This window comes from Protopterus annectens, chromosome 5.part0, assembly GCF_019279795.1.
Source record: "Protopterus annectens isolate FY-2018-M chromosome 5.part0, PAN1.0, whole genome shotgun sequence".
Taxonomy (NCBI): domain Eukaryota; kingdom Metazoa; phylum Chordata; order Ceratodontiformes; family Protopteridae; genus Protopterus; species Protopterus annectens.
Window position 1 is genome coordinate 1,099,620,507 of NC_056735.1, and position 24,758 is coordinate 1,099,645,264.

Consider the following 24,758-nt stretch of genomic DNA (forward strand, 5'->3'; position numbering starts at 1 on the left):
TGTTTCACATTTATTTTAAACACCTCTCTATTTCTTTTAGCCTATTTTTTCTTCCAGGTAGTGGCTATCGCTTGTATACTCACCCTTGGTCTGATACTTTGTGTCTCTGATGGATAAAAGGCAGCAGTTAAATCCGTGCCCTAACATACAACTCTGCAAACAACCTCCAAGGCAAAATAGCCTGTGGGATACATTTGGGTTGCATGGCTAGTCTTCTTTCTTTGACTACATCTAGGTAGTATGTTTTCCAGTCAGAAACGGAATATTTTGGAAAATAGCATCACTTACCAGCTTTATTTTATTGGTTTCCACTCTGGGAGAGTTGTTTTTGTATGCTGTTCTGGGGGTTACCTTTCTTCCTGTTCCTCTGAAGGCATTACTGAAAGTAAGAAAAGAAAAAACTAAACATTTTTGTAGTAGCTTCCTATGTGCCAATAAAAGTTTGGTTCTTGCAACTAAACTCAGAAGAGCAAATAACTTTCCCCATGCATTGCAGTCTGTTGAGTTAAAAAAAAAAAAAAAAAAAAAAAGAACCTTTGTTCTCTACAATGTTAAGAGACTTAAAGTAATGGTTTAGAACATTTCAGGACAGCTGTTCACAATTATTTTAAGTTGTTTGCGTTTTACATGATGGTGATACAGTTGCTTTCTCACTTGTGTAGGATGATGGAGTTTAACTCAACCCTTTGCACTGTTGCTCGAATTCAGTAGTTTTATCTCACAGGTATTCAGCCAGTAAATGATAAATGACCCCCCTAGTATTTGTCAGTATACTGAAGTTATTTTTGAAGGAGACCTTGTATCTCAGCCCCCACCCCATGGTACCCATCTCACCAGTTTGTCCTCAGTTTTGTCATTGGAAAGGCTTCACTTTCTCCATTTGAAGCTACATCTCTCCTATTGACAACATGTTGGCTAGAAAGATTTGAGTTGCAGGCCTTAATGTGTAGAGAACCGTAAGTACTCAGTTTTCCACAACGATAAGATATCTTTTAAGACTAACCCCTTCTTTATGCTAAACTGGTTTCTGTGTCTCTCTAAACCTCTTCCCTGTATGAAACTGGAAGTTGAATCTTCCTATCAAGTCAATTTGCTTTACTAAAAGAACTAAAGATTTCAGGCGAAGTGAACAGTTATTTGTATTCAGTGCTACAGACAGGTATCACTATAGACACTTTCCAAATGTTTTAACAAGTGTCATCTACTGATGTGATGTAGGTGGCTTCCCTTGTCTGGGCATGTAAGGGAAAGCTCCATGGAGGCAGTTACCACTACTGTTTTCTTCCTGAAATGTATCTGCTCATAACATTTTTGAATCTGTGACATTCTTTTCACCTTTGAGTTGGATGTACAATCCAAAAATTAAACCTGGTTTCACATCTCTACTACTAACAATATATGCTGTAACCTACCAGCTAGGTCCTGTGTCATGGAATTGTATAGTTTAGCAGTTTTCCATTCATGTTATGAATGCTTTATAGCAATGATCTTTATGAAAATAGAGTTGTCAGTGCCCTAGTTAGACTGCACCCTCCTTTCCCATTATTCTGTTTCAGTTGTATTGTCACATATACATACACTCCCTTTCCTAGATGTATTTGCTTTTTATGCATATATACGGGTTTGATGGCATGCTGTAGGTTTGTTTTTGTATGGTGAAGATGCCTGTAAATTAATTGGATGCTTAGGAATGTATATCCAGTACCTAGGTATCATTTGACTGTGCATTAGCATGGGAAAGAGATTATTATAGAAAGTAACCTTTCTTCCTTCCTGATACAGATCAAAGAAATAATGCAGGGATATTTAGCATAGGATATCAAGCATTGCACTCTACTCTTCTGTGACTATCAGCAAAGTCTTGCAGCAAAGGAAAGTATTCTTGTACCCATATAGTGATGTCTGGCTGCTCTGGGTGAAAGACTAACGTCTGCCACTAGCAGTGATCTACTATTGGAATGTTTACAGTTTAATGAGTTACCCTCACACAGTTGTGCTGTACTTCTTTTGCTAAAGTTAGTCTCTATAGTTATTCATTTGCCTCTGCTATTTTAGCTAGGCGAGTACAATTTTTAGTAATGATTTTCCCAGGAGCATTCAAGAAAACTTTATGAAAAAAGTATGTATTTATTTTATGAAACATTTTGGCTGAGACTTGAGTCTTTGAAGAAATGTTAGGTGTGGCACAGTGCTCCTCAAGAAGCATGTTTTTAGTTAGCATGTTTGGTCATGTCCTTTGATTTTTTTTTTTTTTTTTTTTTTTTTCTGAGTTTGAATGTGGTAGTTTGTTTTACTCATTTGATAGCATTTCTGTTTATGTTGACGTATGCTTTAGGTGCAAAGATTAAAGTAGATTGGCTTTGGAATTATTTATACAGTAGAATGCATCATGCATTTTTGAATGGCTTCCTTTCTGCCTTCTAGAGCAGTCTGCAGGCTCTAAACTGAGTTGCTGTACATTTTTGATTTATTTATTACATTTTTATTTATATTGCTAATTCTGCTTTGTTTCCTAGTCCACGAATACTGACAATAAAAAGAGAAACTATCCTACCTGTATCTTTAATGCAGAGCATCAGCTGGAAGTTACTTGTAGGCCCTTCGGTATGTATGCTCCTTAAATTGTATGTGGAATGGTATTTGACATTTTAGCTTTATCTATGGGCCTTTATTCCACAATTGATATGATTTGTAATGAAATTGGATGTTAAAGATTGTGCTTTCTGTGATAAGAGAAACGTATGTCTTTTTACCCTTTTTATTTTTACGTGCTTTTACCCTTTGTAATTTGTGGCATGACCATATGTATTTGAGCAACCTTTTTTTTTCTTTGCCTTTTTCTGTGTTCCTTAACTGTGCATTCAATGACTGAAACTGTTGAGTCATCTGTGTCTTCCTAAGCATTGACTGCATACTGCCTGCTTTTCACTGTGTCCACTTGATCACAGCAAAAAAGTAGTGTATAAAAGCAGATGGCATAATAAGTCTGGAAAGGTCCCAAAATGTCCAAAAGGTGTACCATTATTTTCAAAAGTTCAGTTACATTTTGCTTTATTCTAAACAAGGTACAAATTGGCTTCTTTATTGTAAAAGCGGTGCTGTAAAAAGGTCTGCTTGTGCAGAAAAATATAACTGATGTAAATACTTTTGTAGTGCATGGAGCACTTGTCATTACGCTCCAAAATCAGAAAAAAAATACACACTACTGCAGTGTAAGACCAGACCATAACAACACTTCCCAAGCTGTTTTTGTTATACCCCACTCCACACAAGTGCTATTACAGCTGAGTCTCAGGCAGGGGACTTTGATTTATTTTCAAGTATCTTTGCACATATTTTTTTGTCCCTGGAACTCTGCAGGCATCAGTCTGTAGGTAACTTAACTAAGTTAGCATGAGATTCAGAAACTGTCCTTGCTTTTTCCTCCAGTTACAGCACTTGCTAAGTGTGTTACTGGCTTTAAAATCAGGTAAACCACTTTCCCTGGGATACATTAGCCAACACTAAGTGTATACTAAGTATACACTATTCTGAATGAACAGACAAATCATGCCTTCCTCCCAGTTTGTTTTCCTACTGATTTTCCTGTAGCTTTAAATACTGAGGGGGGGATTCATAAAGGTTAACACAAAGTGTAGACTACATGTGCACTTCGTATAATCTGAGTGACTAGAAAGCACAAAAAATGTGGTAGAGATGTCCTTGAATACAACTTGTGTACATTTAGTGTAGGTGTTGTCGAATCTGACCCTTTGTGTGTTTTTTTTTTGTAACTGGTAGTATACAGAGTAGAAAAAACTCCCTTCATTGCAGAGAGTTATGTTCGGTTCTCACCTAGCATAACCCATTATTATATGTTCTTGACATGGATGCCAAGAAATTCACTCCTCGAGCTTTGCTCTTGAGGTGAATTTTTTGGTATGCATGCCTCAAGCACATAATATGGTTACAATAAGAGATCCTATCATATCCCCCTGTTATTTTCTCTTGTCCATCTTTTAACTTTTAAGTGTTGAAGGTAAGTTTTGAAAGTGTTTTAAAAAGTTGTTGCATTCATGATTTTCTGTCATCACCTAACTATTTATCACTTGCAGTGCTGAGAGGGTTGTGTATTGTACATGTTGGTGTGAGAAATATTTCCATAAAGTCATACTGTAAGAATTTTGAGATAATACAGAAGCATTTGTGGGACACTGCTGCTAGATTTTTTTGTAATGCTGCAGCTGTGTATTTGCATGATGTACACGCGGTTAATGTCAGCATTTCTTAAATCTAGGGCAATGTTTGTGATACAAATAGATGAAAATGGGGATATAGGCACAGTTTACATGATGGTTAAAGTCGAATCCTCCAATGTAAAATGGAATAAGGTTCAATACTGACTTCTGGCCAATGCCTGCATGGAGTTTGCATGTACTTTTGTCTCTGTGCTATTCCTCCCAAAAACATACTGAGCTTTTCCAACTCAAACTTGCCCAAGAATGGAGTTGTAGGCAGAAGCAGTCTCTGGATGATGCTTCTAGAGGGAAGAGTTGTATAGACCAACCACTTTGATTATCAGCTGTGGTGTACAGTATCCTCTAGATAGAACACCAATCACAGACTGCATGCAGTGTCAGGGCTAGCCAAACAATGGTGTAAAAATTGGCTCTAGGTGATTTGATCATGTTGACTAATGTTGATAAAAATGGGCATGGGTATTTGTAAGTGGGTAGAGGACCTGGCCTACTCTGACCTGTGCCAGGGAGCCATGCTAGTATGTGCTTCTATTGCCCAGTGTTTGCCCATCAGTCCTGGGTCAGTAAGCTAATGGCTGACCAGTGTCCAGTTGCCCAGCTTGGGTTACCTAGCATAGCTCTGTGGATGCAAAATCGGTTAACCTGCTAAATATGAACTGGGGATTGCTACACTCAGTACTGGTTCACTAACAGGAAAAGGCTTGGAAGTGGATGGCATGATGATAAGGAGGAGGATGGACATCCTGTGTATCCAGGAGACAAGATGGAAGGTTAGTACAGCAAAGCCACTTGACATGGTTTCCAGAATCTACTACTCAGGTGGAGGAAAGACAAGAAATGGTGTGGGAATTGTGATGGAGAGGTTTTAGAAGACAGTGAGGGATTTTATCAGAATAAGTGAAGTGACAGACTAGTTAGACTCCAGTGCAAGGATAGGCCCATATTCATAATCTCAGCCTTTGACCCACAGCAGTGTTGTGACAGGAAAAGTGTATTCAGGCAGCAGTTGCAGTACCTGCTAGATAAAACAGGACAATCTTATTTAATGTTGATTATGGGGAACCTGAATCCCTATATCGGGATAGAATGAGGACTGCCTGGGTCCAGATGGGTGGGGGCAATAGAAAAAAAAGGATGAGACCATTCAGGAATAAAGGAGGCAATTCTAGATTTCTGTTTGGTAAATGCCTTGATGGTGTTCAACACATGGTTCAGCAAGAGAGACACCCCCATGCAAGTACAGAAAGGTGCAGGACCCAAAAAGTATAACCAAAAAACACAAAAGAGCCGGCACACAGTCAACTCTCCTTTATTAAGTAAACTAAATGGACACAGCAATCGCAGCATACCAGTCTCAGACCAAGCCTTCATAAGTGCTATGACTAAATCCCAATCAACCCCTTTTATGTAGTGCTCCCTAAAATACAGTTGGCTGTTACAAATGTTCATTAAGACCTGGTGCAAATAAGGCACCCAGCCTAATGATCCACAGTCTACAATGTCCACGTGGATAACCAACCAAAGGTCTACCATCCAAACCAGTTTGACAAACCGTATCTTTACATACCCTCTTATAGTGATTAAACCATCCTGCCAACGTCCTTCCTTTTTTTTCTGAATGAAAAAAGGCATTTTGGAGGTAAAAATCTCTTTTAATTCTATCATCCATAAGTAATATGTCCCAATGTTTATGCACTAAATTCCTGAGGTGTATGTAGTGTTCCTTCCAAAATCCGTAATGAGCTTTAAAGATTGCTGTGTCTGTCCTAACTTGATACTTAAGTAGACCTATGTATTTTGTTGGTAGATATATAAGCTTGATTGCATACTTGGAATAACCACGATCAAGAAACCTATGAATCAGATCTTTATTCTTCTCTTCCAGTCCTACTGATGAAGAGCAAACCCTGCAAATCCTAAGAAATTGTGACTTAGGAATATTATTGACTATATGGGGTGGATGACAGCTAGTAGCATGCAAAAAAGGTATTGAACTGCGGATATTTCCTGAAGACAGAACTTTTAAAAGTTCCATTTTCGTGTACTGTAATTTGTCCATCCAAGAAGATGATGCTAGAAAAATGATAATTAACCGTAAACTGTATGCCCCACTTAATTTCATTTAAGTACTGCACAAACTCCTGTAAATCCAAATCGTGTTTCCAAATTAGCCAGCAGTTAACCAAATAAGCCAGCAGTTAACCAAATATCTGCGCCAAATAGCCATAGAATCTAAGAATAAGTTATGGGAGCAATCTTATACCTGTTCCTCTGTAACCCATAAAGTGATCTGCATATATGGGTGAAAAAGAAGCCCCCATGGCAGTACCCTTGAGTTGTAAAAACCACTGATCTCCAAAATATAAAACATTTTTGGTCAAAACATGCTCTGTTAAAGCAAGAAGGTATTGAAACCGGGACAATATAAAAAAGGCTGATTCAACCAAAATTCCAGTGCTAAAAGACCTGCCCATTGGGGAATATTAGTGTACAAAGCAGACACATCCAAAGTACATAATAGCCAACCAGATTCAATGTGTTTCTTGAATTATGTTCAAAAATTGTGTAGTATCTTGAATTCGTGAACATACAAAAACCAATAAATGTTGAAGATATTTAGTTAAAGTAGAAGTGGCTCTGTCAATGATTCCTTACCTGAAACAGTGGATCTACCAGTGGGATTCTGTAGATTCTTATGGATTTTAGGCAATAGAATGGGTCACAGACTGGTTAGATGATGCATTACCTCCTTGGAAATCTCCTCCTCATAACGCTAAATACAAAAGTTGTCAGTATCTTTCTTGAATACCCCTGTAGGATCTAAATTCATTTGTTGATGGAACCTATGATCCAATAATTGACGAAGCTTCATTAACATACATATGCCAATCACAGATAACCATCTGTCATGTTAATCACAATGTCTTTGTTACTCAGCTTATATAAAGCCTGTCATTGTAATGAAGACAAATTGTCAAGTTTTTTGGCCTATCAAAATCGCACTTGAAATGTAAATCTTTCAATACTTGATATTGAAAAATAGATAAATTTATATTAGATGGAGGCGTAAATGGTACATGGTCTAAACCTAAATTCTGTCATCCAAATCAACCGAAGGTTCTTGATTGAAAAAGTCTTAAATTTAAAGTTCTACAAAAAGAAGTGACATCCTTTTCTGAAACAAAATAACTGGGTGTAAACCCCAGCCCTTTATTCAACAAATCACATTTTATCATTAGACAACAAAACAAAGAAATGTGTATATTCTGAATGTTGACTATTTCGGTGTCGTCATTAAGTGTCTCTAAAGATGCAACCCCTGTGTTTACGTCTGCCCCTTCTAGTTCTTCTAATGGGGCTTCCTTATTGGCCTTTTTAGTTGTAGGTGAGACAGAAGGTGTAGGTACTTCTGTGTCTGTAATGGATGAAAACTCATCCACAGAAAACTCAGAAGAAAAGGAAGATTTCTTCAAAATAGACCTCTTCCTTTTACGCTTAAAACTAATAGATTATGAAACCTTGGTATCAATAAATTGCACTGTTTTATTATATTCAAATGGTTTCCCTTTTAAATAGTCCCTCACATCCCGCTATTTTTTAATCATACAGGATTTCATATCCTTCTCTATTAACAGATAACTGTTCAGAATACATCTGTTTAAAAGGGGTAACTGATTCCCATAACCTCATCAAAATAGCGGTTAAAGTGGAAATTCTATGTTCATAAAACATTTTTACAAATGAGATAAAAGCTTTCTGTTGAGTCTCCTGCCATGTCAAAAATGTATTTTTCATATAGAAAAGGAAGGACGTTGGCAGGATGGTTTAATCACTATTAGAGGGTATGTAAAGATAGGGTTGTTTGTCAAACAGGTTTGGATGGTAGACATTTTATTTATCCATGTGGGCTTTGTACTTTTTGTAAACATGAGAGGATAAACAATTTACGCCCAAAAATACATCGCAGGTTTTTGACATTCTAGTGTATGGAAATTGTAAAAGTGACTGAGTAATTTATTTAGCCACTTGTTCTTGCTCTGCATTTTATGTGGGGCAAACTTCACAACCTTTAAAATTCAAGATGTCTGAACATTTGAGTGATATTAGATGTGGAAAGAATACAAATGCTTTATATAAACATATATAAAACGCACTTCTGCAATTTTACTTTTACAATTATTGATAGAATTTGTTTTGATAGAAACAAAGTTGGATGGCATTCACTGTTGAATTGCAAAGAAAAATTGTGAATCATTAAGCTGGGTACCTTATTTGCACCATGTCTTAATGAACATTTGTAATAGCCAATTGTATTTTAGGGAGCACTATATAAAGGGGTTGAGTGGGATTTATTCATAGCACTGAGGGCTCGGTCCAAGACCGGTATGCTGTGATTGCTGTGCCTATTTTTAGGCTTTATTTAATAAAGGAGAGTTGACTTAGTGTGCTGGCTCTTTTGTGTTTTTCAGCGAGAGAGAGACAGATCATCACGTGAAAGAGTGGCCAACATGCAACTCTGGTAGACTTTCCTCCTAGCAAGGAAAGGTCATTGGGATAGAATCAGTGTTTGCAAAGTCATTCCCAGTGAAACAGTCAGTCCACAGCTTAAGCTGTTTGCCACAGCAAGCAGTGGTTAGAGGAGGTTGTAAGATCAACAAAGACCATAGGCGCCGGAACCATTGAGCGAGGGGGAGGGAGCACCCCCCACACTTTTACAAGACAAGGTGTTCTTGTCTAGTCCCCGTGGCAGTGAAAAAACAAAAATTCAGCATCTTTGAGGACCAGAAGATCCATGCATGTGTCTGATTTCCGTTACTACCTGCCTGGTTAGGAGAGAGTAATGCTGCTGCTTCAGTCATGTTTCTAGTTAGGAGAGCTGCTGCTTTTGTGAACGTTTCTGTGGTAAGATATTTCAGATATGCTGCAGGGATTGTGTTTCACTTTCTGATATATACGTCCGGGATTGTTTTGCCTTCTGCTGTGGGATTGTTTCACTTTCTGCTGTGGGGATTGGATTGTTTCACTTTCTAATATATGCTGCTGCTGGGGTGGGGGGTTGTGTTTCTGTTGTATGCTGCTGCTGCTTGGGGGATTGTGTTTCTGTTATATGCTGCTGGGTGGGGTGCGTGTGTGAGAAAATGCCCCAGTTAGGTATACCTGGTGGCTAGTGTTACATTGATTCAAATGCTGTACCTTGGGTACAAGAAACAGCCTGAATTTCACTATGCATACCACCAATCAAGGAGTTGAGTGAGGATTTTTACAAGGAGCTGAGAGCTTTGGGGAAGACAAGTTTAGTGCTGCTTATGCCAAGTCTGCTTCCATTGTTAGTAGTACAGCAGGTAGTATACTTGCTTTTGATGCAGAATGCTGTGGGTTCTACTCCCACAGTATGCAGATGGATTGCTGATACTGTACTGTTGTACTTTAAAGGGAGTGGATGCTGCAGTCCTGTGAATGTCCTCCTCTGGAGGAGTTACCAAGTAACAATGAGCCTGTTATCAGTTTGTCATCCATTCCCTATTGCAATATTACTAGCTTATTTTTTACCTCTTCGTTAGTTGCAGATCCCTTTAATGTGGCATTATTTAGATGACTTTACTTGGAGATTTTGCATATTTACTGATATTGGTGGATTGTAATGACAAGTCTGACCTTTTAGGGTTGAAATTTTCTGAAATTGGCAGTTTTTATTAGTTCATACATTGTTTCATTGCTTTCTGCAAGACTGTTCAAAACTTCAAATTTAAAACACATTCTAACAAGTGGTGCTGTATTATACAAAGTGTATAATACAGTCAGGAAGGAGAATCACAGAACACATACATATATACATGTCCCTAAAAATGTGTGCAAGGAGCCTGTGATTTGAAAAGAACCCAGTGGTAAATGGAATCCTCCACTGGCCAGATGCGTTTTCTTTGAATGTGAATTTTAATGCCGTTAAAATTAATGTGTTTCAAGGGCAGAGAAGTTTACTGCTCATGCTTAGTCTGTTTTTATTGCAAGACTATATTTAGTAACTGGCTTAGTGTTTGTGCTGTTTTATTTCAGTTTCTCTAATCATTGCAGAAGTAAATAAAACAGTATGCATGCTGACAGGTTTGAACAGTTTTGTGGTAACTGAGGAGAAATAGCCAGGTAATGGAACACTGGAGTAGCTGGGGCTGCTGCTGTGGAGGGGCAGGGGGATAGTCTATCCATTCAAGTAAAAAAAGAAAGCTCATCCCTGTCCATATTCAAATGCAATTTGGATCTAAGGATGGGTAATAGAAAATGTATGCCAGGATTGCCCCCTCATGCCACTAATGGATAGAGGCAGTTCCTAAATTCTGCATCCCTTACATGGCTTCCCTCAAATTTTCTGTGGTATGATCAGTTATTTTCACTAGGGCTAATGTACAATTATCAGCCATAGGATAGGTAAGACCAATCAGGAAATGTTATTTCAAGCATCAAAAGGGAAATTGGCCAAGTCTAAAATGTACTGTAAGTGAGCCTGGGTTGTGGTAATAAATAGTGCTTTAAAAAATTGCCGCTTAGATCACAAAGTGCCCTTCTCACCATGTGCCCCACCATACCCCCACCCCACAGTCTTCAACCACTTCCGGCACCTATGGCAAAGACTAGACTGATAACCTGGAAGTTGACCGGAGAGAAATCAAGAGTTCAAGGTACTCCAACTGTAGCACCTCAGGAAGAAAATGAAATAGGTGAAGTTGAAGAGTGGCAGTCTCTTAAAACAATGTGCGAGGACTGCAGAACAGATATGCATTTGAGCCAAGTATGAAAATAAGTTACACAAGGAAAGATGGTGTATTGCAGAATTCCAGGAAGTCATCAAAAGAAAGGAGTGAGGGAAAAAAGTGTGAGCTAGAAAAGTCAGACCAGACTATGAAGGAATTCTAGCTGGCTAACAGGCTGAGAGAAAAGTTGAAATTGTGAAAAACAAGGCTTCACAGGCACTCTACCAGCTTCTGGAAGGTAATTCAGTAGATGGCACAAAGTTTGCAAGGCAAATACAGAACGATAAGAAGATAGTCATCCGACATCTTTCATGATGGGTTGCTGGCAATGACTTTGATCACCAGTTCATGGGACATGAAAGGCAGATGGAGTACTTCAGCAGCTTCTGAATAAAGAAAATCTCACAGCAGGTGTACTGCCCCAGAGACGGCCTATGGTGAAAGAAGAGATCATCACCCTAGAAGAAGCAAGAACATTACTAAAGGAAGTAGTCGTTGAAAGCATCAAGCTCATATGACGTCACAGCAGACATGATCAAGATGTTTGGTGAATAAGGGGAGAAATAGCTCCTGAAGGGGCACACATCAGTATGGTGAGAGTTAATGCCCCAGATGACTGGAGAGTAAACATACTAGTGCCAGTGTGCAGGAACAAAGGGGATATTCATAACTGAGCAGTATAGTGGTATCAGACCCCAGACCCACTGCATGAACGTTCTGAAGAGGATGAATGATTGAAACGAAGGGTAGTAGAAAGTAAGATAGACCACCAGCACTTTGGTTTCAGTTCAAGATGCAGCACAACCAGCCGTATGTTTGCAGCGAGACAAATAGTTGAGAAGAAATGAAAGAGTCCATCTGGGCATTCCTAAATTTGGATATGACAAGGTACCAAGAAATCAGATTTGGACAGTCCTGCAATGGTCCAAAGTCCCAGTAACATTGGTAGAATTAGTGCAGACTATATACGAGGACCCTGAGACACAGTACTTAGCATTCTTTGGACTCTGGGTTTCCCACTGGGAGTAGGTATGTATCAAATTTTAGCTCAGCTCACGACTATTCATAATGGTCATTGACTACATTAGCAAGTATGTCTGAGAGGACTGATCATCAAAGTTGCTGTATACAGACACTATGGCATTACATGCTGACTCTAAGCAGGAACTTCTGTGAAGGATAGGGGAATGGAATGAGCAACTGAAGTCTTATGGAATGAAACAGAGTACAGATAAGATAGTTGTAAGGGTAGCAAATGAGGGAAACCAGAAGAATCAGAGTCGAGATAGAAGGGAAAATAGTGGAACAGGTTAGCAGCTTCACATACCTGGGAGATGTGATTGAGGAGAATGGTAATTAAGTCTGAAATGAGGTCAGCGCTAGAATTAGAGGGGCCGACGCCAACTGGCACAGTGTGTCAGTGATGGTGTATGGTAGAAGAATGCGAAAGAAGCTGAGAAGTTTGTGTATGGCCAGTACTAATGCATGGTACAGAAACATGGGCAGTGAAGGCAGAGCAGTTGAGGAGGCTAGATCTGATGGAGATGAAGTGCTTGAGACTAATAGCAGAATGCACACTGTGGGGACAGATGAAATGAGGACATCTGAGCAGATGCCATAGGATCTTAGGGTTATAGGTTACTAGGCTAATGGCCCTAGGGCCCTTACAAGCCTAGCAAAGTACAACCCCTGTTATCAAGTATATCAAGGTATTAAGCGGAACTAAGTCAGCAATTACTGTCCCTGTCCAAGAGGGGATGCAGGTGAAACTCCTGGGATGAATTTGCTGTTTTCCATCCAGTCATCCAAGTTGTGCTTAAATAGGGTTAGCGAGGGATTCTGCTTCACCTCAATTGGATGTTTGTTCCAGAGGAGAATTAATGTCTTTGAGACATCTGCCTCTCCAGTAAGTCCTGTTGTCTCATACTAACATACCTCTCAACTGTCCCTGATTTTGACTCAAATTTTCACTCTGTCCCTCTTAATCCCTCCTAAAACTACTGACTTTTGGAGGAAAGGTGGTGAATTACACTTAATGAATAATGACAATAATTAAGAGTTATAGACTTCTGAAAATGTGTATTAATTCATATACTTTGATTCTGTCAATGTTTCAAGTTAATAGCACTAATATTTTAAGTGTCCCTGATTTTTTTCTTTACTTGTCCCTGATTTTGTTGAAATTTGTCCCCGATTGGTTGAGAGGTCTGCATACTAAGTTGAGTCCCCTAGACATTTGATTGATGAATGTGCAGCATTTCTATTAGAGCAGGATCTGAGATTGCTTTATGTGCAAGGCAGAGGTCACTTCTGAGTAGTCTGTAAGACACAAAGTAATAGTGACAGTGATTTCAGTCTGTCAGCTTATGACACTTGCTCAAGACTCTGTATTTTCTTTGTAAGAAACCTTTGAGGTCTTTCCAGTTGCTGCAGGTGCCTGGTAAGGTACATACCAAATGTGGCATTGTACTCTATTACTGGCCTTTTGAGTGAGGAGTACAGGGGAGTTATAAGCTCTCTTTCTGGATGCAGTGCCTTTACTTATGAGGTGAGTGATGTAGAAAGCCTTTCTTAACCTCTGTTGAGTTATGTTGGTTAAAGGAAAGGTTGATCTCAACCTGTGTGCCCAAATCTCTCACCACTTATTGCATGCTTAAGGTGTTAATGTGGTAATCTGCAGGGATGTTGCCCTTGCCAAAGGGAATGATAAAGGATTTTTTTGCTTTGAGTTTTAGCCCATGACTTTGGCACCAATCATTTGTCTGTGTAAGTCCCTGTTGTAAGATGTTATCGTTTGGAGACTGACTGCACCCAGTTTGCAATCATCTGAAACCTTTGTAAGCCATAGGCCTTTTTGTTTTAGCCTGTATCTCTGAGAAGTATATTCCAAACAGTAGGGGCCCCAGCACAGATCCCTGTGGAACGCCACTGGTTACAGGTCTGCTAGTGGAAGTAGACACACCTATTTTGACTGTGTGTTCTATTGGTGAGCCAGTTTGCAATCCACCTGACAATATACGGGTTGATCTCCAGCTGGGTTAGTTTATCAATGAGGCCTGAGTAGCCACCTCCAGGTAGGCCATATGCACGGATTTGCCTTCGTCCAGGGTGTTTTGGTGACTCTCAAAGGAGCTCATCAAATCAGGAGGCAGGATCTCCCTTTAACAAAGCCAAACTGGGTTGAGTGGAGCATTTGGAGGTCTCCTATATCTTTGTTGACTAGGTCCATTATTATTTTTTTCTATAGCCTTGCAAATTAGGCTGGTCCGTCTTATGGGTCTGTAGTTCCCAGGGTCTGTGGAGGTGCCTGCTTTATGTAATGGGATGACGGTTGCGGTTTTGCTTTCAGCAGGTACAAAAACCAGTGCTTGGACTGTAGTTGGAAAAAAAAAAAAAAAAAGTATCCGAGGTGCAGCTAGTTCCTGTTTTAATCCATTTAGGATGCAGCCTGGAATAGTATTAGGTCCCATAGAGGCTGTGTTTTTGCCTTTGGAGAGAGAGAGAGAGAGTTTTCGACCTGCTCCATGGAGATCCTAGGCTGAGGGCAGGTAGTATAGATGCTTTGGGGGATAGGTGGTGGGGACGGGGAGACGTTTTCAATGAACCTGTCGGTAGCAGGCTGGCTATTTCTGCAGGTTCAGTATTGGCGAAGGAGGCCAATTTGGATTCATAGTTGGTTTTAGAATGCCTTATGAGGTGTCTTATCTGCTTGTTTCAGCAGAGTAAGGAATGCTTCCAATTCAAAGACCATTCCTTCCTGCTCTTTGACAGCAATTTCTTTTTTATTGTATAACTTGTTAATGGCGGATGTCCAGCAGGCAGACTTTTTCTTTCTTGACCTACTCAGTAGAGAGGGCCGCACACATGGGGTGGTGCAACGATCAACCATGTTAGTGAGCACCAGATCCAGAATGTTTGGGTCCCTTGGAGTGTCAACCAACTGATTCAGGGCATTGGAGCTGATTAAGTCCAAGAACCATTGGGCAGTTGTGTTACTACACTTATTCCAATCTATGGATGGGTAGTTAAAGCCACCTAAAATCAGGGTGTTTGGTTGTATCTTGAGCGATTCAAGTAGATCCATGTATGCACTGTGGGTATCCTGGTTCATTGGAGGGGGTCCTTTAACTGGCAGTAACTTGAGAGGTGTCTGACCTACATTCAGTTGAACCTGGATTAGTTCAAGAGCATTGTTTAACAAATCTAGAGGTGTATTTATCTTTGAATATTGATACTCCACCTACTTTAGTTCTCGCACTTTCAGTTTGTGGTCTGAATGTGTGGAAGGCATTATAACCCAGTATGGCTGGGGTGCTTTCCGTGACCTTAAACCAAGTCTCTGTGACTGCACAGATGTTCGCATATTCTAAGATGAGGGCTGCTTCCAGTGAGTGCAGTTTTAGGTTTAGATTCCTAGCGTTTCGCTGTATAACCTTGAGGTTGCTTTTTGAAGATATTTTTACATTAGGAATTTTGTTGTGACATTGCCTAAAAAGGCACTGTGGGGGAGGCAAGCGTCTTGGCCAGTAACGAAATCCCAGATGTAACAGATGAAGACCATCTTTGGCAAAGCACCATGGTCCGTCTGCCATGTCATCCCAGGCTGACGGGTACTGGATCCCCTTAGAATGACACCAGAAACTAAGCCAATTGTTTAAGTCTATCATTTTTTGTTTATATTGTGTTATCTTGGGTGAAGGTAGTATGCTGCTCAAGGCTAGGGACATACCTGCCTGAGATGCATATACAGAGCTCAGTCATATCTGTCTTCATATAGTCCAGTGAGGTGCATCTAAAGTCATTCACACCAACTTGAACTATGACTGAGCCTAAATGATACTTGTGGAGAGACTTGAGTGTGCATGTGATCTGACGGATCCTTGCACCTCACAGACAGCTGGTCATAACCATCTTGTCCAGCCTGGTGAGTGGGGCATCTGTGTGTATCACTATAGAGTTGCCTATGACCAAAAAGTTTGGTATAGTTATGCTTTGTCTTTCGGGCTTGTTGGGTGGAGATGCTTGTGGTTTTATGTGTACTGATTGTTGTAGGTACTGTATTTGTATGCAGCATGTTTGTGTTTCAGAGGTCTCTGGTGTTTAGGTGAGTTTCTGGCGAGTACCTCCACCTATGATGGTTTATGTTGATGCTGGTTTGTGCAGGTGGTGTAGAATGTTGGCAGACAACCTGTTCAGTGTCACTGTTCAGTAAACAAGAGAGCAAGGATTCCAAATTCTTAGTGTATATGCATCTCTCACAAATTGAGCATATGCATCTTTCACAAATTGAGCTTCAATGGATTAGGAGTAGTTGGGTTGTCAGTGTATGAGGCAATCTCTACACTGTCTCAGGATACCCTTGTCAATCAGGCTGGCAGGAGTAATGGAGGAGAACTGACCATTCATAATACTGTGTGTAAATTTGGTTTACCTGTACAAGGTCGCAAATAAAGTATGCAACCCGTCAAATATCTGACTCAAAAGATAGGAAAATGCACTTCCAAATGCTTAAAACAGCGAACGTGCTGCACAACAAATTCGACATTCCAGGAATGCCGAATGTGTTCGAAACACTCAACACTTTGGATGTCTCCAAACAATGGCTTGCCCCCCTGCTAATTTAATATGCTAACGCCGAGATCACACTACAGTGAGGGAAGGGGTACATGTTCCATTTCCTACTGTAGTGCCATCTGCACTCAGAATGCTGAATTCACATGAGTGAATTCGCACTGGCATTCGCTCAGTTGTGATACGGCAATTCGTTCATCATTACGAAGTCTGGAAATTGTACTTCCGCACATCTGCCATCGCAGATGTGTGCGGATTAGGAGATTTTAGTTGAAGTACCAAATGCTGTAGAAAGCCCAGCTGAGGTGCTCTCAGAGCAGCTAAGTGCAATTTAAGGGACTCCTTAGTTGGAGAACGGGCAGCTTCTAAGGGAAAATAAATCTACTTTAGTTTTTGTCTATAACTGCCAATGGTTACTTCCACTGCTCTATACAACGTGAAGGTGTACTACGTGCAAACAGTTGCCTCAGTTGCTCAGATGAAGGTAGTAGAGCAGTAGCTGGTCACCAAACTCTGTGGAGCTGTGTTAAAATAGGTGCAAACCCACTGCTTATGTAGCAACTGCGGGAACCCTTTTTTAAAACAAGCTGGCTAAATGAAATGCTCAATACTGAGCCTTATTCCAGCAATCTCCAACTCAAGCTCAAAGTAGCTCCAGTTGCAGAGAAAATCAAAGAACAGATTATGTTGGTTCAGGCCCATGTACAAGAAAGCAGAAGACAATCTTGTAAAGAAGATTTAGGACAGAGAGGAAGAAAGCAAGAGGGGAAACAAGAGCATGTAGCAAAGAGAAGGATGGATTGGATGAGAGAAGACCTGTGACAGGTGTGACTGTTGAAAAAGGTAGGAGAGTGGCATTGAACTGAGAAAGATGGTAATAGTTGATTATACACCCTGACCCCATGAAGAAAATGGGGAAGCAAGGGGGAGTAGTGATGATGAATAAAAATATTTATGGCATTTAAAAGCTAAATTAGTAATAAAATGAAATTCTCATTACCACTTGGCATTACTCTGCATGCCTTATGTTTATTGGTGTAAAGAACTGAATTATGTGATCTGATGTTGTCTTCCATCCAGCTTCAACCTGTACATTATCAGGTGTGACCCTGGCCATTTCAGAATATTCTTAGTGTTTCACTGTTGCAGTCATAACCTGTGGGTTATCCCTGCTGTGGTAGCCCTCGGCCGGCCCGAATACCAGTGTCAATGTTTTTCTGTCTCTGTTGCTGTTGCTTGCCTGATGTCAGGTCGTTAATGCTATAAAGGAATGCAGCCGACCCCATTACATCAGTCTTTCTTGCTGTGGAGCCTGTAGCAGAAGCAGTTTGCAAGTGTGCCAGTTGGTCGCTACCAGAGTTTGAATTACAGCTGAAAACATCTAAAGCCAAGTACCCCATTGAGGATCTTTTTCTTGCTCTAACCGATGTCCGAAAAAGTTAATTGTCTCACCTGTGGAAAGCAGATACCACACAGAGACTTGCATTCATACTGCATCACTTTAGGCCCAGACCATGACGTCCCCCATTGCCAGTTCTGTGCCCTCTTTAACGCGAGAACCATTAGTCGTAGAGCTCTTATTGTAGCTAGGTGTTTGTCTTCGCATTCCGAAATGACATCCGCCAACCATCCATAGACCTTCCAAAAAAATGTAAGGATAAAGATAGACAACACAAGGCTAAGTCTTTCTCCAACTCTATTGCTAAGCAGGTCATCAGCTCTCCGGAATTCATTGAGGTGCCTTTGCAGTCCCTGATGTCCAATTGGGTACCTTTGCAGGCCTCTACCGAGACCCTTTCGGAGTCTGGTATGCTGCAGAAATCTGTCTTCTGAGCCTTTGGTTGTTTGTGCCTTGGTTGGGTCTGGAGCTACAACGCAGGCACCGGCTTCTGAGGAGGTTTTTCACACTACTGTATCTAGACAAAAACAGGCATCTTCTCTACCATTTCTCTGGGACCCAAGGATACTCTTAGGTCTAGAACCAAGGTCACTCCTAGGAAAACTACCTCTAGCCACCATTTTACTCCTCCACCACCCCAAGCTCAAATGCTTAATGACGGAGGAGCTTATCATCCTTATCGGGGGCAGTCAGGCCACGACTTCTAAAAGGAAAAGACCTTTCTCCTGAAATACTCACAGAACAGGATTCTGAGGAGTCTGATTATTCAGATTTTGAAGAGGAACGACCTCTGACTGCTTATGAGGATTCAGATGCAGAGGAAATCCATTCCTTCTGCCTCCCCACCAGAAGATCTTTCCTTTGGGGAAACCCTTCACACTCTGGGAACATTTACACTGGGAATCCCAGGACTTCCCTCAGTCTAAGAAAAGACTGAGAGTTTCTAGACCTGACCCAGCACAGACCCTTGGCCATCCCTCCAATCTTAGAGGTGGTTGATGTCTTCCATGAATGCAGCTCAACTCCTGACACCCTCCCACCTGCTCCCAGAAAACCTGACTGGTATTACCGAGTACCGGATTCTCACAAATACCTGTACAGAAATCCTGTTGCAGACCCAGAGGTCATTACACAGGGACCAAAAGGAGCTAAGGCTAGTTCTGCAAGGAATCCTATTCCTTCTGACAAGGACTCCAGAGCTCTGGACGGCTGGAGTAAAAAAGTATACACTTTGCAACCTTGGCTATCAGAGCACTCTGCTGTCAGTTCCACATGTTAAAATATCAGCAACACACTTTGGAACTATGAAAACAAAAGATTTCTACCTTTCCTGACTCTGCCAATTCAAAAAAGTTAGCTGTACTCCACTCTACTTGTCAAGTGGCTAAACACTCATTACACTGTGAATATGACGCCCTAGAAGCCTCAAGCAGGGCAGCAGTGTCAGGATCTGTCATTAGGAGACATGTGTGGTTGAAACAACAATCTCTCCCTGATCGTGTCAGATGTAAATTACTTGATGCAACCTTGGATAATGACTGTTTGTTTGGAGTAAAAACAGAAGAGGTGTTTAAAAAGATGGAAGACAAAGCAAAATCTATGCAAACAGTAAAGGATTTCCTTCAGGTACCCCCCCCCCCCCACCTAGGTTCAGTAGGAATTTCCCCTCAAAGCACTGGTCCTTTTCTGCACCTAGCAGACAAGGGGTAAGGTAAGCCCCGCAGGGACAGCCAACCCAGACTCCTATCTCAGGGACAGCAGAGAACCAAACAGTGGACCACTTACACTCCAAAGGCAGGGAGTTCTAAGCTATCCCTCTGTGGCAGAAACTCTCAACTCTTCCTCTGCCCTTTTTTCACTCACCAAAAACTAGGAGAAAGACTCTCCCTCTCCAAAGAAAATTTGTCTTTCTGTAACAAAGAGCCAATGGATCTTAAAGAATTTTTCAGGGATACAAATTCTCCTTTAACAAACTCCCAATTCTAAGGGGGTACCCAGACTTGCCGCCAAATCAGAGGGCCGATGCATTGAAACAAGTCCAACCTCTCATATAGCAAGGGGCAGTAGAACTTGTCCCCCTCAGATCAAACAGGCAAAGGCTTTTATTCCAGAATATTCCTTGTTCCCAGAAAAGACGGCACTTGGCACCCCATCCTGGATCTAGTCATTTTGATCACCTTCCTGGTGGTCCCCAAATTCAAAATGCTAGCTTTACAGCAGCTGCTACCTGTGCTGACAAAAAATGCCTGGTTAGTCACCCTAGATCTAAAAGATGCCTACTTCCACATCCCCATAAGGGAATCCTGCAAGAAATTCCTTCACTTCAGAGCAGGCTCACAACACTTTCAGTTCTCTGCGCTGCCCCTTGGCTTCTCTATTGCTCCCAGGGTACTCGCCAAATGCGTAGCCCCAGCCATAGCCTTTTGCAGACAGAAAAACATACAAATTTGCCCTTATCTAGACGACTGCCTCATTCAGGCAGATTGCACAGAAAAGCTCCTCAAGGACCACCTCTGTCAAAACCCTCCTGACCTCCTTAGGCTACACCATCAACACAAAGAAATCAAAGCAAACACCCTCCAGGAAGATCATTTTCTTGGGAGCACTGTTGGACACACCATCCCAAATGGCCTTCCTATCCTCAGAAAAGCAGAGCTTCTTGCCTCTCTGTTTTACCCAGCTAGCTTCCAGAAGTCACCTCACTGCGAGGAAATTCCTGCATGCCTTTGGGTACATGGCATCTTGCATCCTTCTAATTCCTCTGGCCAGGCTTCACATGCGAAAACTTCAGTGGTATCTAAAGAATCTTTGGTGTCAGCACACACTACCTCTCTCCCTCTGATTCCCTGTATAAGGGCAGAGTTTCTCTGGGGGGCAGGGACTTGTGCCCAGAACAAGGGTCTTCCCTTCACCCAAATAGGCAGACCATTACCACAGATGCCTCAGACATGGCTTAGTTTGCTCCCCTAGAAGGCAGGTGCACCCAAGGTCTTTGGTATGCCCAGCACCTTCCCTTACACGTCAACCAGAAGGAAATGATGGCAGTACAAAAGGCTCTGACATACTTCAAACCCCATCTCAAGCCAGGGGGTTCTCCTTATCAAAACAGACAACACCACAGTGTTGTGGTACATCAACAAATGGGGGGGACCCAATTTTACCCTCTGCAGGCTGGCCATGAGAAACTGGCTGACAGCCGCTTCCATTGGATTACACCTGATAGCCCAATACCTACCAGGAATTAACACCACCCTGGCAAACCACTTAAGCAGAAACTTGCTGTACCCCTATGAATGGCAGTTCCATAGAAAAATCTTTTCACAAATCACTCAGGCGTGGGGGACTCCGGAGGTGGATCTCTTTGCTTCGCATCTCAACCATCAGCTGAAAAAATTCTGTACCAGGGAGTAGCACCACCTTGGGTGGAAAGTGGATGCCTTAACCTTCCCCCCTGGAACACCCTCTTTGTGTACGTATTCCCTCCTCTGCCTCTTATTCTAAAGGTACTGATCAAAATAAGGGAGGAGACACCAAAGGCCATCTTCATTGATCCAGAATGGCCCAAACAACATTGGTACTCCTAGAAGGCTGTGGCCAAAGTGCTAGAGATTGAACTTTTATTAAATCTGTTACTCGTCATCCTGGTTTTGCTGCTAATTTCACTGTCAGAGTGATATTTTTTTGTTTTTATTTTGTATCTTTTCCCTTGTGATATTGTGAACATTGATACCCCTTACTGCGCAGCTTGAATTTACAGCTTCCCCTGATTCTAGACCTCTTAACTCAGGTGGGAGGGAGAATGCTGCACCCAGACATGCAGATTCTCAAACTCTCAGCATGGCTAATCTAAAGGCAAACGAAGGGGCCCGTGATAAGCAAACTGGTCCTAGCCATTATCACATATGCCAGAAGTCCCAGCACCAGAAAATCTTGCGCAGGAAAATGGAAAAGATTCTGCTCCTGGAGCCAGTCCAGAGGGGCCAATACCTCACAATCTTCCATCCCTCTTATCCTGGATTACCTGGCGGAGCTACTTGATAGTGGCCTGTCTTTCTCTCTTAAAATCCACGCCTCCGCCATTTCAGCTCATTTTGATACAGAACAGCCTCTGTTCTTCCATCCTTTGATTAAACAATTCCTCATCGGGGCTTCTAATAGCCTCCCTCCCAGAAGGCCACCCACTCCAGCCTGGGACCTGAATTATGTTTTGGAAAAACTAACTTTACCTCCCTTCGAACCTGCTGCTTCAGCAGAACTAAGAAACCTCTCCTGGAAGACTGCTTTTCTCTTGGCTATCACCTCAGCCAGAAGGGTTTTAGAACTTCCGGCACTGATGCCCATTAAGCACTTCATCATCCATGCAGACAGGGTTTCCATGAGGACTAATTCCTCCTTTATGCCCAAAGTGGTATCTAATGGAACTCTCAGCCAGGCCATACTTACCCATCTTCATTCCTAACCCTCAAAACAAGGGGGAAGGAATTCTGCACTTACTAGATGTGCACCGACCGTTCGGATACTATCTGGACTGTACTAAATCCTTCAGGAAAACAGGCCAACTACTTGAAAGCTTTGCCCCAGGGGGCAGGGGGAAGCCCATCTCCAAACAATCCATTTCCAAATGGATATTTTTTATTTATTTGCAGTTGGTTTACCAGGATATAGTCCATTGGGCCAAGATGAACCAGTTTTCAATGGAGTCCTGGGGAGAAAAGCTCCAAAAACAAGCAAGATTACAGTAAGGTTTAGGTTACAATCATTACAAACACTACAGACTACTGACAAACATTACAATATAAATACTGAGAAGCCATTTCATCTTAAGAATCCTTGCACTTAAGAGGTGCATTCTAATACATTCATTGTAACTAGCTTAGTACATGCAAGAGCAGGATGTATGAATTAGGAGAGTAAGTGAAATGGATGTTGCCAGTATAGAGGGGAGGAGATTATGTGGGGTGGTAGCAGGAGCATTTCCAGTGGCATATTAGATGTGAGTGAAGAGATTTTTTAAATGAAAAGTGGTTTGAGGTGGTACGGATAGATGGTGGTCGGGAGTTCCAGAGATGTGCTAGACCATAAGATAGGAGGTTTTTACCTGAGGGACGAGTTGGTTTATAGTGTTCTATTGGGTTTTGGTTGTTAGATCTTAGTAGTCTATTGGGGAGTTCATTTTAAAGGCAGAAGGAAGAGAGGGACAAAGGGTGGGGTTGAAAATGAGCTTGTGTGAAAGAGCAAGTTGAGTGTAGGTGAGATGATTGGATAATTCTAGCCATTTTAGTTTGCGGAGAGATGTACAATGGTGGGTGGAGGACTTATGGCTGGTGGCGAACTTGGCAATTTTGTTATAGCAAGAGGAGAGTTGTGTTTTAAGGGAAGATTGTAGGTTAGTTGAGTAGTGCATAGAGGAGAGGGGGGATAAGAAATGTGGTAGTGAATTTAGTGGAGGGGGTGAGGTAACGATTCTGTCGGTATAGCATGCCAAGTTTTTGGTGTTTTTTTTATATTTATTTGTAGGTGGGAGTTTAATTTAAGCTGATTGTCAATTTGGACCCCTAGTAATTTGGCCTCTGATACCAATTCAAGAGATGTGTTGTTTTGGCTAGTGATAGAGAATGTGTTTATATTGAAAGAGGTAGCTTTAGAGGGGGTAAATACCATTAATTTGGTTTGAGGCATTGAGTGCTAGGTGATTTCTTTCATCCATTGTTCGGTGGTTGAGAATGCGTCTTGTGTAAGATTTAGGAGTGTAAGGATGGAGGTGGCAGAACAGAATAGTTGAATCATCTGCATATTGGATTATATTTGTGAAAGGGATGGAGTGGCGGAAATAGTTTATAAATATATTGAAGAGGAGGAGACTCGGTATGGATCCCTGGGAAACTCCAGTTGGGGTGTTAAGGAATGAGGAGGTGGCTTTTTTCCATTTTACTGCTTGATATCTATTGGATAGGTAACTGGTGAAACAGTTCAGAGAGGGAAGGGGTTAGGTTAAGCTTAGAGAGTTTAGTTAGAAGAAGATTGAGAGATAGTGTCGAAGGCCTTAGAGAAGTCAAGTAGGAGGGTAGATGCAATGTGGCCAGAGTCCCGGGCTTTATTCACAGTTTCAAGGAAGGAAAGGAGGGCGGTCATAGTGTTGTGACCGGGTCTAAAACCATGTTGTGTGGGAGTTAGTAGGTGATTGTCTATGATATGGGGAAGGAGTTGTAGATGGATACACTTTTCTAGGAGTATGGAGATGGAATGGCGATGGGATGGAAATTAATGATATTGTTATTGTTGCCACCTTTATGCAGAGGTATGATAAAAGCCTTTTTCCAAATTTGGGGTACAAAACATTCTTGGATAGAGTGGTTGATTAGTATGCTGATGGGGTAGGCAATGGCTTCTGCAGCTATGCTAAGAAAGTATGAAGGAATGTTATCGGGGGCATTAGAGCATGGCTTCAATTTCTGAAGTTTTTTATGGTAGATGTGGGTATAGGTTTTAATGAGAAAGGTGGAGACTGGGAAGAGAGGGTATTTGAGGGTGGTGGTGATGGAGAAGAAATGAAAGGAAAAGCAGAAGTGGGGAGTGTAGTGTTAGAGAAGGATGGGGTGAAGTGGAGGATGTGGTGGTGGTAAAGGATGAGGTTAGTTTGGAAATAGAATCAATTAAATAGAGTTAAATTGTGTAGCCAAATCTATGTCTGGAGCATTAGGGTGGCTGGGGTTATCTGTTTTGCTGGGATTAAGGAGGGTGGAGATTCCTTTCCAGAATTTTTAAGGGTTTGTTTTATGGTTGTTTTGGAGTATGGAGAATTAA

The 24,758-nt window shown here is 41.4% G+C and overlaps 1 protein-coding gene across 1 annotated transcript in view; it reads left to right on the top strand.

Moving 5' to 3' along the window:
- The window catches only part of LOC122801541, a gene marked incomplete in the record, with an annotated part of 1,254,309 nt that overhangs the window by 624,131 nt on the left and 605,420 nt on the right, over positions 1 to 24,758 (top strand). The window contains 1 exon segment of the mRNA XM_044070969.1: positions 2,517 to 2,604. Within this exon segment, the coding sequence (XP_043926904.1) occupies positions 2,517 to 2,604 (88 nt within the window).